This window comes from Plectropomus leopardus, chromosome 3 (genome assembly GCF_026936395.1).
Source record: "Plectropomus leopardus strain MGB_pleo_1.0 chromosome 3, ASM2693639v1, whole genome shotgun sequence".
Classification (NCBI taxonomy): Eukaryota; Metazoa; Chordata; class Actinopteri; order Perciformes; family Serranidae; genus Plectropomus; species Plectropomus leopardus.
Genome location: NC_142178.1, coordinates 11,506,465 through 11,520,800, shown reverse-complemented (window position 1 = coordinate 11,520,800; position 14,336 = coordinate 11,506,465). Strand labels below are relative to the sequence as shown.

Here is a 14,336-nt window from a genome sequence, read left to right as displayed (position 1 = left end):
TTTCACAGTGAGAATGTCAAGACAGGCAAGTCATCATGCTAATTTCTCTCAGAAAATAAGACATCAAACACAAACACAAGATTAAGCTATTATTATTTAGTAGTTGCTTCCCAAATCATAATTAATGATTGATGAAAAATAGATTTTTGATTTGGCTTCTGAAGTGGGGCATGACAGAACTACTCCTTTACATCTTTATCATTTCATTGACACCAGCGCCATCTGCAGGTTCCTAGTGATTACTACTTCACAACCATCCTGCCCAGCAAGCAGTGCCCCAAAGGTCATGCTTACTTTTTTGCAGCGGGTTCTTATTATTATAGAGAATGAATAATTTAAAATGGCATTGTTTTGAGAAAAACTAAATTTAGTGCTTTACAAATACGGATTATTGATACATAATATGAAACACTTAATACATTAGGATGCATTTTTTTTTTACGAACATGCTCTATTAAAACTACATTAACTACAATAACCTAATAAAACTCTTACAATCATATTTTGACTCTAAGTTTGAGATTAGTTAATCTTGCATCTCAGTGTTGCAATGCCTACAACATTTCAGAATAAAACTATATATTATGAAATTATGAAAAATGGGGTGATTTGAAGTTAGGAGGGAAATGTATCAGCTGCAGAGACTCACTCCCTCAGTTTGATTGGACGCCTGCCTCTGGTCAGCTGTTGTTCACAGTTACATCCTACATTAGGCTACTCCCTGTACATCTGTAATCTAACGGTGAGGTGACTCAAAGCAGCAGCAGCAGCAGCAGCAGCAGTGTGTCTCTGTCGTCTGAGTGAGACCTAAAGATGCCTCCCAAGCCCGTTAAACGCGCTATGGAGAACGCGCTGAAAAACCTGGGCGAAGACGACGTGAAAAGATTTTGCTCAGCGATCCTGGATCGCACAGAGGAGCCTCGAGTCAGAAAGGCAGATCTGGAGGGAAAGAATCGAAGAGAAATCGTAGATATCCTGGTGCAATTTCACACAGAAGCCAAAGCTGAAAAGGTGGTCGTGGAGACTTTGGGCGAGATTGGCTGCAACGAGGTAAAACGGCGCTTTGGTGAGTTAAACATGCAGTCAGATTTGCTTAAGCGCGTAAAATTGCTGTCGCTCTGCAGTTTTCAATTTTACGAGAGAAAACGTTGGTTTGCAAATGTTTGAAGAAGAGCATCAGCTCGAAGTATCACTTGTGGATGCGCTGATACATTGCACTTAAGGGAGTGACAGTGTGCGAGCCTTTCATGCTTTTCCCCCTTTTCTTTCTTTCTCTCTTTATTTTTTATTTTAATTTTTTAAATCGCTATCTTTAAGTAGTGGGCTCCAGCACCTGTCTTAACGGTTATCGGATGCGCGCAGCTATTGTACTTTTGTGGTTTTGCAAATGTAGCCCTCCTCTGGTTAATAATCATCCCACCTCCGTTAAAGAGCAGCATTGCACAGCATTAGATTTCTTTAAAAGCTTTTTTAAAATAGAGCCGTATAAGATATTTATTTCATGATGGCTTTTTTTTTTTTATCAGTCAGTGGTGACTTTTTTCCAATTACTTTCACTTTTATTTTGACCTTACAGTTCACTCTTACCTGCCTATATTCACACCCTTGGTCTAATAGTTATTGGATAACACTCATGACAAAATCAGTACAGTCTGTTAATTATTAATTGTTTCAGTGCTATCTAACATTATGGTTTTTTTTGTCCCAGTTGAGGATATTAGTGAGGGATCAGTGAAACCTGTTTCCAGCAGTAAGTGAGAGTCAGGATACTTCAGTTCCTCATTATACATCCTCTTGTTGATATATGAGGGTGTTGATGAAAACTTTTGTGATAAAAATTTGTAGGGTTTGGAAACATCATGTTGGTGAAAACTACTGGTGCCTCAATGCAAACAGCTCAGCAGGACAAGCTGCAATACCAAGGTAAAAACGGATCCATCTAGAGTTACTTAAATATCCATCTATATTTGTATTTGTATATCTTCGATTATATCAATAGATTGACAAAACTGAGCCCCTAATCCTGTTCCCTCCTTGATTACTCTCTAAAGGTGAGAAGGCATCATGGGCCATGGCAGAGAGCGATCTGTTGGAAATGAACAACTACAAAACCATCATCCAAAACGTGGCTCAAAAGAAAGGACTTGATCCAGCTCTCATTGCTGCAATCATCTCCAGATCATGCAGGGCTGGAAAGACACTGACAGCAGGCAAGGGCTGCTACGACGAAGAGAGAAAAGCCTTTAATACCTACGGACTGATGCAGGTATAAACGCCCTCTTGGTAGTGCCTTTTGTTAAAATGCAAAGGCAGTGCTGTTGATCTGCACTTTATTACCTAATATTTCCATAGATTGATATCAACCCAAAGGGAGGTGGACACACCCCAAAAGGAGCATGGGACAGTGAGGAACACCTCTCTCAAGCCACCGACATCCTGCTTTATTTCATGCTGCGCATTAAGCATGCATTTCCTGACTGGACCAAGGAGCAGCAGCTGAAAGGTTTGTTCTAACTGAATTATTAGACTTCATGACAAACTGGCCTCAAATGTTATTTTGCTTTATTGTCATGTGTGCTTGTCTCTGCAGGAGGGATTGCAGCCTACAATGCAGGGGATGGGAACATTCACTCCTATGAAGAGGTGGACGCCAAAACCTCATGTGGAGACTACTCCAATGATGTTGTCGCCAGAGCTCAGTGGTACAAAACCGAGGGTGGCTTTTGAAATCTGAAGATGAAAGCGACCTCTTAAAAATTATTTTCAACCATCATTTCTTTTAAATGATTTAAACAATTATTAAAAGCATGTGTGTGTTTTTTTTTTTTTTTTTAAAGATTATTATTTTTTGGGGCTTTTAATGCCTTTAATTGATAGGACAGTGAGAGTGTGAAAGGGGGAGAGAAAGAGGGGGAGACATGCAGGTTGGATTTGAACCCGCAGCCACTGCAGCAAGGACGCAGCCTCTGTACATGGGGTGCCACTCTATCCACTGAGCCATCAGCCCCAGATGCATCTATCTTAATGCATTTTGAATACATTTACAAATTGTTTTGAACTTGACTGGCTGATTTGTACATGCATGTAAAATAAAAGCTTAATGTAAAATGAATGGTGAAACATGTTATCGATGACACTGAGAACAGCCAGGGGAATGTTCTGAGTGTATGGGAACACTTTCAGTTTCAAAGCGAAGATCACTACAATAAAATAAAGCTCATTTAGGTATAAAAAAAGGAAACATTCTGCAGGTCCACAAAATCAGGCTAACATTCATTGTACATGGAGCAGACAGAAAGTAGCTCAAGTCCTCAGTGACTTTGAATATCAAATTTTAGTTTTGCAAATAACAATACTGGTAATACTTGCAAATTCCTAGTTGGTTGAAATCAACTTTCAAAGCCTCCTCAGCCCCCCAAAATACAGAGACTCTCTCTTTCATTACCTCAAGCTATGGCGGGGTACATGAAGCCTCACTTTGCTACCACAGAAACATATGTAGCGCTATCAGTGCCCTGAAAATCGCAGGGGACAACACATTTCTGAACTAGATTTACTGAAAATAAATGGCCAACATCCTGCATAAGACAAAGTGCATGTCCTGCAATATTCGTACTTGGCTAACTCAATTTAAGTTTATTGCACACCTTTTTGATTGTACAGGTCTAAAATTAAAGGTGACCCTCGATGCTGGAGGCACCAATGTCCCATGTGATTGCCCCAAAGTATGTGACTTTTGGACGTCAGTTCATGATTTTATCCAGAGAATTTGGATCGAAAGGTATCATTTAAAATGTGAAAAAATTCTTGACGCCATTAATGGGCCTTATAAACAAACTCATGGCTTAGCTTCCTTCCATGTATTCACATACACATACACACCCACACTTTGGCTCACTTGGTTTCATTTACAACACAGTCTTGTTTTTTCCCCCCACTTATATATTTTTGAAACTCATGTTCATCTTTTACTCTTAGGCTTCATTTTAATTTCTACCCATAAACATTTTATTTTCTCTAGTAAATGACTTAATCCACCGTTTTAAGTTATATGCATTGCAACATGCTCTTCTACTCCTTGTTTTCTGTTCCTTGTATTCCTATTCATCTGTGAAAATTAATCAAAAGTTAATTGCAGAAAAAAAAGAAAGAGGGTAGCTCATGTGCACAAATAATGATTGGACTTTCCTGGTCCATGGAAATAACATACTGGCATTCTTATTTTAGGTGGTGTTCCCCTTAAGTAGAGGTTCAGCCACAGCAGTCTAAAAACAAGCATTCAGCATTGTAGGTCCAAGAGATGTTTTTAAAAGTAGAAGCTGGCAGGGCTTTGGGGAGGCATGACTTTCATTATCACTCTTTGTTACTGCAGTGATGTACACATTGAGCAGAACTGAAAAGTACAAACTGTAAAGGGTGACACAAGATATGGCTCTATATCATACCATTGTGGTCAAGGCTACTGATTATTTTTTGACTGCAAAAGGAAAGTAAAAGCTCAGCTGCAGCTTAAACTTTAAGACTTTGCCTAAATGCTAGGAGATAGAGATAACAGAAATAGAGATAACAGCGGAAGGAAAACATCCATTTATTGTAAACTGTCCTGTGATATGAAGCATACAGAACATGTTTTTGGGCTCATAAAACAATGACAATGATAACATGCTGATTTATATCTACTTTTTAAGTTTACTGAAAACTTGTTGTTGTTGTTGCAACTTAAAAATGACAACTTTAATGAAATCAGTCTGTCTAAGTTTAAGCTACCTCAGTGAGCTAAGTTTACTGTGCCACATATCTGTATTCTGCTGGTTGAATATTTGCATATTCTTAAACATGTAAACACAACAGAACTCACAGATCTTCTAACTTCATCATCCTCTTCATCATGATCAAGTAAAGTCAGACAAATTTAGTTTACTGAAGGTGCTAACACACACAAAGAACACAGTGATTTCACTTGTTATTGTTAATTTGCAACAACTTCAAAAAGGTAAGTACATACAGCTTGATTTTAAGTACACTTAATGAGATATATTAGACATATTTAAGTAAACATAAATTAAGATTATTATTTTTAGTTACCCTTTTTCAAAGACAATTGGTTTCCAAGATTATTTTAAGTAAGATCAACTTGTCAAATTTTAGCGTACTGTGTGATGGAATGCTCAGTTTTATTTATGTGTGTACTTTTTTCTGCACCCATTTATCCCTCACTTTGCTTTGTATTTAGTCACACCATGTATTCTGGTTTTATTTGATGTTTAATTCTGTATAAAACTGCAGAAAACAATTCAACTTGTTAACTGCTTGTTGGAAATGTTGCTCAAGTATCAAGTACATTGAAAAAAAAAAAAAGACTGGAATCAATGGAGGACATCTATTTGCACCTACTAAATGCAGATCGCTGTTCTGATCTGCAGTAATAAGCAGCTCAGTTAAAAAATTTGCAGAGGTGCTATCACAGAAGGCATTACGGTTTCACTGTCAATCTGCACAGGAAGGCAACCCCCATCAAACAAACACTTATTGTTCTCAATGCTGAACCTTTGAGCACACACCATTAGAACATGAAAATGAAAGATTAGGGTACTCTTTACTGAAAAACTCAAAACCACCGAAACGTATCTCATACTGAAAGTAAATAACAGTACAATATTACTCTGATTAATGTTCGGGGTAAAGGAAAGTGTTATTTTAGCAGATTTCAGTAACTGGCCTGCAAAATATTTGCCGGCTAATTTATTTCAAGTAAGGAAAACAGATGAAACAGATTGTGGTGCAAAACTCAACAAATGAAAAAGACTTTTCCCGAGGAGTTTGCACAAATCATGCAGCATGCTTTTTGAAAGTTGCACTTGCTAGTTTAATCGGTTTACAGCCTGTCATAATAAGCCAATAACAGAGCAGAAGAAATGATGCTCTGCACCTATTACAGTCAGTCAGGGTCATTTCTTGTAAATCAGCTGTTTTCTCCCGATTCTGCCTCTGCTTTCCGCACTGGCAAAACAACCAAGCCTGCGCAATGACGCATCCTGCAGGCGGGAATAAGGAACAGCAGACAGAATGAGGAAGTCGTAGTGAAACTGAAAGCAACCAACACACAGGCATAAATACAGCCTTTTCCTGCACGTCTCTGCTAAAGAGTGGACAGAGGGACGTTGTGTTACAGCTCACGCATTCAGAATTCAAGGAGACCATCAGGAGACAGGAAACAAGAAACATGGGTGAGTGCTTGGGTCGTCTGTTGATAAAACTTTACTTCCAGCCATTTAATGCCATAACCACCTGACATGGAAAGTTGAAATACAAGTCGAGACACTCCGAGTCCCTCAAAAATGTATCCTTAACCCTTTGAATGATGGAGCGACATAAATTTTCTTGTACTGCTTTCAGAAGTATTTAAACCACTGAACCCTGAGCAAATTGGTGCAACTTCTTTTAAAAACATGAAAAATAAAAGCCTCAGCCAACTTGAATGTTCCACAAATTAAAATGAATTAATACATTAAGAATATTATTTGCAACAAGCCAGGGAAAAAAAGAAGGAAAAAAGCGAATGAGAAACTGTTTATAATACTCACAATAACATGTTTAAAATTATGTTACAAAATTATTATGTTTTTTTAAATAAAATTTCCAGGTCATTTCCTTGTTCTGTGTTTATCTTTTTTCCCCAGATAATTTACTTGTACCTTTTTCTAATTTCTTATAATATTTGGTTGAAGTCTTCTGCCGTTGCTTTTTTCCACCTTAGCGTATTTTTGTAAGAAATCAAGCCAGGTTGCTCACGTTTACTCTGTAGATGACCTTTGACTCCAATTCTGAACGTTTCGGTGGCTACATATTTTAACAGCATCCTTGCGAGCCAGATCAAATGAATTTGACAACCAACTCCTTTCTCCCCTACGATTGTTTGTAGCTCTTTCACCATACATACCATGTAGGCGGCACATGTTACTGTGGCTTGATATGTGTTGGTTATGTGATTGAAGTCCCGTCAAGTCCTTACACTATGAGCAAAGGTTGATGTGTGGGTGTGTTGATGAAAATTAACCTAAGAAACTGATCATTATCAGGTTACGGAGACATCATGAAGGTTCAAACTACTGGTGCTTCCCAGCAAACTGCTCAGCAGGACAGACTGGGATACTCAGGTAAATTCTGAACACAGGAGCTGATTTGATCAAAAATTGTAGAAAAATGTTGCTTTCATCTAACCATCTCTGTGTGCATTCTCTAGTTACACTTAGGCCTTATTTCTGTTCTCCGATTTCTCGCTGAAGGTGTGAGGGCCTCACACACCATGGCCGACACCGATTCAGGCAGAATGGAAAGGTACAGGTCCAAAATCAACTCAGTGGGAGCAAAAAAAGGAATCGCTCCAGCTCTGATTGCTGCCATCATCTCCAGAGAATCCAGAGCTGGAAATGTATTACATGGTGGCTGGGGAGACTATGACTCAAGCAGAGGAGCGTATAACGCCTGGGGACTGATGCAGGTTGTAATAAATACTGCTGCTCCACTCACATCCTCTTTGTAGAGCCTCATATTACAGCGCTGATCATCTCTTTTCTATTTCTGCAGGTTGATGTTAATCCAAACGGAGGTGGACACACTGCACAGGGTGCATGGGACAGTGAGGAACACCTCTGCCAAGGCGCTGATATCTTGGTTTATTTTATCGGACGCATCCGCAATAAATTTCCTGGCTGGAGCACGGAGCAGCAGCTGAAAGGTTTGTTTTAAGAAATCACTCACACATGCGCCGACTCTCTACACACTTTGCTTCATTCTCATTTGTGTTTCTGCAGGAGGGATAGCAGCCTACAACATGGGCGATGGAAACGTTCACTCCTATGATAACGTGGATGCCTGCACAACAGGTGGAGACTTCTCCAATGATGTTGTTGCCAGAGCTCAGTGGTACAAAAACAATGCAGGCTTTTAACACCTGAAGCTGTCCACTACAGAAATCTCTCTAACTGCGTCATGTGCACTCTGTGTCAAAACTTCACCTTCATAAACAAAATGCAAAGCAGAAGTATGTCTGTAAAGACTGTTTTATGGAAAAAAACAAACATAAAAACATGGTGATTCTTCTGAGTGAATTCCTTTTCGAACAACTGTAACTGATCAGAAATACCCATAACTGTTGTATAAGCAGTTATTGTATACATTTGCAGTGAATAAAAGCCGTGAGGATTTGTTCATGTGTGTAATCTTATGTGATTAAAGCTATACCGATGGATGCCCCTTCTCACTTGGTTTCATTCCATAATGTGCTTGTATTTGTGCATGTGTTGATGCATTTTCTCACTTTTCCCCTCCCTTTTTGTTTTTTTGTTTGTACTGATGTGTTGTGAAATCCATTTACCCTTCTTTTTCATAGTTACTGTGTTACATTTGTTTGTAGCATATATTAGAAATGTAAATAATATATTGCAATAATATATTATATATAAAATAAAATATTATACCTTAAACAAAAAATTGCATTATATTTGCACCCTATATTTTCACAATAAAACTGTGTTTTCTACATATTATTACAGGAAACATTTATGTTTTCTACTGACTTAGAGTAATTCAATATATCTTCCACAGTGATGCACTATTCTGGATTGTATGGTCTTTTACTGCTGTTTTTTCCCCCATTTCTCCAGACATTTTTTTACAGTGTAAAAATATTTTCAATGCAAATAAAATTGTTGGTCAAACAGCCACTTACTGGCACAAACTACAAGTGTACTGTGTGCATTATACAATATTCACTTAATAGGGTATTGGTATATTGAAAAACAATACATTACAATTATAGTTACTGATTTTTGGTAATCTAATCCTGATCTAATCTGTAACAACTAAATGTTGTAGCACAGTGCAATATTTAAGGATGCATTAAAAAAAGTTAATCTATCATTTCACGAACAAAAGTAAGAAAGAACTTGAATCTTCCCAAAGTTTTGCAAAGAGCTTTCAGGGGTTTATCATATTTTCTTGAGTTTCAGAAAATGCAGTGACTTCAATCCATCCTGTCAAGTTAGAAAAGATTGCCGAAAGCACAGAGCAGCTAATAGACCTTCATTATTAATGTTATCATTTGCTTACAGTTTTTCTCTATATTTCTTTGGCTCATTTCTTGAATTTTGAACATTCTCAAAACTGCAGGTGAATTTGCCAAAATTGCCTAAATGGTTCAGCACAACACCTTAGCTCACCTGCTAAAGGCCATTCCTCACCCCAAACAGTTAACCCATACTTCAAAACTAAATCATTTTCTCAAATGAAAAGTCATTGCCCACAAAAGAAAATTTTCCTTTGGCAGTGTGTAAACATTGGTGGTCAAAATGTTTTGTCAGTGTGGCAGTGGACCCTGAAAATATCCCTCACATCCACATTTCACTCTTTGTGGCCCATTTCTTCACTGATTCTGAATGGTTACTGTACTAGAGTGTTTTATTGTTTGTTTGTTTTTATCTTGCTGACTGAATAACATTGTGTATCAAACTAAAATGACAATTTGAACAGTACAAAGATTTTACATCACACATTGCACACACGCTGCCATGGAAACTGTTACTGTAGTTCCATTCATGTAAAGTGAGTGCCATACATCACAGCATACAGGAAATGCACACAGCACGATGTAGTGTAAAAATACATCATTACAAAAACAAGGAAACTACTGCAATGCATAGCCTATAAAGTAAAGATACCTGACCAGGTTCCTCCATGTTCAGAAACGACAGATTCTTCTGTGGTCACGCTGTATACATACATGTTTGCAACATTCATACTCATGGGCAGCACCTGTCAGCTAACCTAACATAATGTGTGATGGGTGATCTGAAATGTGGGAAACTCTCCCTTCATTAAAGTTCAGGTTTCTCCTGACAAGCAATCTGCCAATTCGGCAGATGTTCCAAGGGATCCATATTACTGTGTTGTTATTCATGGTATGTATCCTGGAAAGATTTGGACGATTAAATTGGCTGTTCTTACACAATGAAATGATGTCTACATGTTTTGGAGGGTGCAACTATTCCACTGAGAAGCAACATAATCAGCAAGATGTAGTCAGTTGGTAATTGTGCAGACTGTTGACAGTTGTACTTAATAATTTGCAAAGATGTGCTAAGGCATTTGCAATATATTGAAAGAAATGAGAAATTCAAGTGATGCCAGAAATTCAAGTGATCCCAGTGATTCAGGGGTTTGCACATGTTGTTTTGAGAATATTCTCCCCTTTGAGAAATGAGACAAAGTAATAGAAAACAAACTGTAAATGTAAGTAGTAGTAGTGCGTATGGATTTAAGGTACAAACTGTGCAGGCTGACACAAGCTCGTGGCTGTATAACAGTGATGAGGTCAAAGCTGCTGCTGATTGTTCTGCATAACTAAAAGCAAAAGTTAAACTGTAACTTCAACTTTGAGACTTTGCTTTGACACTATCACAGGTGTGGCAAGCGAAACAGATGTTGGAGAGAGATAACAGTAAACAACAATATATTTTTCTCATGGTTGTTTTTGAACTCAAGATGCATTTTAAAAATGCTGATATTTTTGGGATTGTGTCAAAAAGGTTAGCCTTTTGAAACCAGAGCAAATTGACTTGATTTATTAAAATATAAAAAAACATGGGGAAAAGGCAATGAGAAACTGGATTAGAAAAAAATTAATTAAAAAAAAGAAAGAAAATTACCTGAAGATTTGAAAATAAAAGACAAATGAGGGATAGGAGTTATAAATAAATAAATGACCGCGGGGAAAACACTTAAAATTATAGTAACTGTGTAAAATTATTTCAAATATATAATTATGATAACTATAAATACCATTTTATGGACATTTTCTCTATCGTTAAAAGAAAAAAAAAAAATCCAACCTTCTAAATTCTTACAATTTGTGCAAAATGTATGGAAGTGTTTTGAGTTATGAAAAAAAAACTTATACAGTTCAGTGTTGAAATTAGCTATAGAGAACAAAACTGTTTCTTTTTTGTACCAAGCTGTAAACATGTATATACATTTTTTTCTGCTGTTATGTTGCACATTTTAACATGGGGGTCCGTAGTGGCCATACAAGGAACTGCAGTTTTTGGCACTTGCACGTTGGCTTTATTTTTCAGCCTTAGAGGTCATTGCTTGGTCAGCCTACAAATACAAATCATCCCTGCAGCACTCTATGTCATCATAGAGTCAAGCATTGAAGTACCGGACAAATGAAAGCTTTGGCCTGATGATAGCACCAGGGGGAAATGAAAGGGGTCACAAGGGAGACATGAATATTGTCAAATTTCTTTCTTTTGTAGTGTAAAATTGCTCTTTTTAAATTTATTTTTTGATGTTTTGATAACAATCTCTAACTGAAGGACGCACTTTCACAATAACGTGATGTAAGAGATATTGGCAGTTGACCCACAGCGCTCTAAGCCACAAATGTCAGTCTCATGGTTGTGCTAGAGGTAAAGCCCCTGGATTAACAAAGTCAGTTGTAATCATCCTCTGGGGAGCATGAATGAAATGAAAAAAAAAGGGCAATCCATCAATTATTGTTGACATTTTAGCCTGGACCGTGGCAGGACAGACAGACCAACGCTAAAGTGACTAATTAAAGCTTATCTTATTCAACACCATCTGGTTTATGACCTGCCGCAGTGATCTGCTGACTGAGCAGAAAAATGATGCCCTCTGCCCGTTACAGTAGGTCAGAGCCATTTCTTGTAAGTCAGCCGCTTTCTCCTGATTTTCCTTCTGCTGTCTTTATAGGCAAAACATCAAGGCCTGCTTAATAACGCCCCCTGCAGGCGAGGAATAGAATAGCAGACAGGATAAGCAACTCATGGTGAAACCGAAAGGAAACACACAGTATAAATTCAGCCATCCTGTATCTGTGCACTCCAGCTTCACAGAGAGCAGGAAACAGGTGCGTGCCTATTTTATTTTACTGTTGATAAAACTTAACTTTAAATGAAATATTGTTAATGTCACCTGACCTGTAATATCTAAAGTCTGTATTTTATTCTTTTTTAATTTAATCAATAATTTCAGAGTATTTCTCTAGCTCATTTACAGCTGTAGTTGGTAACTTTTATAAAAATATGAATTTTATTATTTGCTAAAACTGTCACTGTATTCACACAATATTACTTTAGAGAGATAATACGTGGCAAAAAAAATCATGTTTCTCTGCCTCCTCTTATTGTTTTTCATTGCATTACAGCACATGAACGAAACGCTGCCTACTTTGACCTGCAGTTCACCAGCAGTGATTGTCACGATTGACAGGTGTTAAACACAATCGTCCTGCAAAGCAAAGAGGATCAGAGTACAACAGCTCTGTTGCTGAAAGCTCTCATATTCAGGTTCAAGTGGTCTATCGAAGGAGAAAATGGGAAATAGCAAGACCTTGTGTTGTTTCACTCTCCTGCTGATAGAACTTGATTTATATAAACCTACAGACTTCCTCGAGGAATATTTGTGTTTCTTGTCACGTTATTATTGTTTTTCTCCATGATTTTAAACTTCAAGCTAACATAATATATTTTGTCACTAGCCTGGTTTATGTCTGTGGTGCTCTATGATCTGATTACTACCCTTTTGTACATTATGGCACTTTTAAAATTTTCAACTCAATGTGAAAAAGTAAGTTTTTTGGTGGGGGGTTGACATAAAGAGTTAAATTATACTATAAATTTTAAGATATATGTCTCTGTGCTATTTGTATATTAACCTTCTAAATTATATCATACAAGAACTAATGCTGCGTTCACATGGAATCAGACAGATGGACGACACCTTATGGACGATATGTGAAAAACTAACAGTCCAAAGCAAGGGCAGAACCGTAAAACAAAACATGATATGCTGCAGTGGTATAACAATCAGTTAAAGTTAAGAGCTTAGTTATGATTTGAATTCAAGACCTACAGAAGAAAATTTAACATGGTTAAAGTGGGGCCTGTAAAAAATACAGGGCTACCTTTAACTCCCCACTGACACCAGTAAAACAAAGTACTAAAAGGAAACTTAATGAAATTAAAAGAGACACTCACCAAATTATACAAGTAAAAAAAAAAAAGACCAATTTTAAATGTCCCTCAGCTTGTCTTTCAAAATATACCTAATGATTAACACAAGATCACTTCATTTATTTCCAGAACAATCATAGAGTTTGTAGACATGCACCAAGGAGGAGCTTCACAGGCGTAACTAATGTGTTTTTAATACAATAAACAAGCAAACGAACACTCTTCTAGCACCAGATATTTCCTGCAAGATGGCAGACAGGGCCACAGAAAAGAAGCATGAAGTCAACAGTGAGGGCTGCTGCTCTCAGGAGCAGTAAATAGCAAAATACTTTTTCACTTAATGATGAAAAAGTTGTGTTTTTGTCATTTGTATGAGATATTTGAATAACCTGTGTGATGTGAGAAGCAGCTGGCATTATCTAATCAGGCTCCCATTCAAAAAAGTTTGGACAGCCCTGACTTAAATAATTGTCCTTATTGTCCAACTCACATCATTCTTCCTTGATTAAAATAATGCACTTAAGAACAGAAATATTCAAAACCCACCCTTTCAAAATCAGAAAAAGTAATGCATTGCAAAAAAAAAAAAGGAAAAAGGGGAATCAAACTCACCAGGGAATCAGAAATAAACAGTCCAGTCTCATTTGCTCTGTGTTCATAATCCTCCACACACTGGTTGTACTTCTTCCTCCAGCCGGTTGAGGAAAAACCACAAAATTTAAAAAAACTGAGGGCTTTCTCTGCAGCAGGTTGCCTAGCTTTCACCACCTTCTTCTGTTTCCTCCCCTGCCAACAAAAATCAAAATCCCCGCCCCAAACAATTCACTTCCCTTTGTTCACATAGGCCACGCCCCCTTAACCTTTGTGCAGCAGCACACATGCGCAGAGTGAACTATAGGTGGCACCAAGACAAAGCAGAGCTGAGAGAGAGCTACTGAATTTTATCAGTTTTTTTAAACAGTTACTTTACATGAGAGCTCCCTAACAAAACTATTTATATGTCTCTCCCCTCACCTTTGTGGCGGTCACATGTCACATGTCACATGTCACATGCACTCACACACAGATGTCCAGAGTACTGTTTTGCCTTGTGTGTGCCTTGGCTGTCAAACAATTATTATAATTTTTGAAATTGGGATTAATCACAAACAATTATTTTCTTATTAGATGCATGTCTGTAAAGTGCAGACTCATGGGTACCCACACAACCCATTTTCATTCAGATATCTTTAGGTCGGAGGTCAAGGGAACCCTGTGAAAGAGCAATGCCATTTTTTCCATTGCCAAAATGTACCCTCATTT

At 37.6% G+C, this 14,336-nt stretch overlaps 2 protein-coding genes across 2 annotated transcripts; both read left to right on the top strand.

Annotated features, from left to right (window-relative positions):
* Positions 1-735: 735 nt before the first annotated feature.
* LOC121942145 (lysozyme g-like) lies at positions 736-3,112 on the top strand. Its single transcript, XM_088075590.1, has 6 exons — positions 736-1,066; positions 1,709-1,750; positions 1,846-1,923; positions 2,052-2,266; positions 2,353-2,503; positions 2,591-3,112. Exons 1-6 carry the CDS (start codon positions 814-816, stop codon positions 2,725-2,727), a joined length of 876 nt encoding a protein of 291 aa, XP_087931716.1. The 5' UTR covers positions 736-813; the 3' UTR covers positions 2,728-3,112.
* Positions 3,113-6,079: 2,967 nt separating this feature from the next.
* LOC121942070 (lysozyme g) lies at positions 6,080-8,251 on the top strand. The gene is made up of 5 exons (XM_042485160.2): positions 6,080-6,227; positions 7,080-7,157; positions 7,287-7,501; positions 7,588-7,738; positions 7,815-8,251. The coding sequence occupies exons 1-5, from the start codon at positions 6,224-6,226 to the stop codon at positions 7,949-7,951; spliced, it is 585 nt and encodes a 194-aa protein (XP_042341094.2). The 5' UTR covers positions 6,080-6,223; the 3' UTR covers positions 7,952-8,251.
* Positions 8,252-14,336: the final 6,085 nt, after the last annotated feature.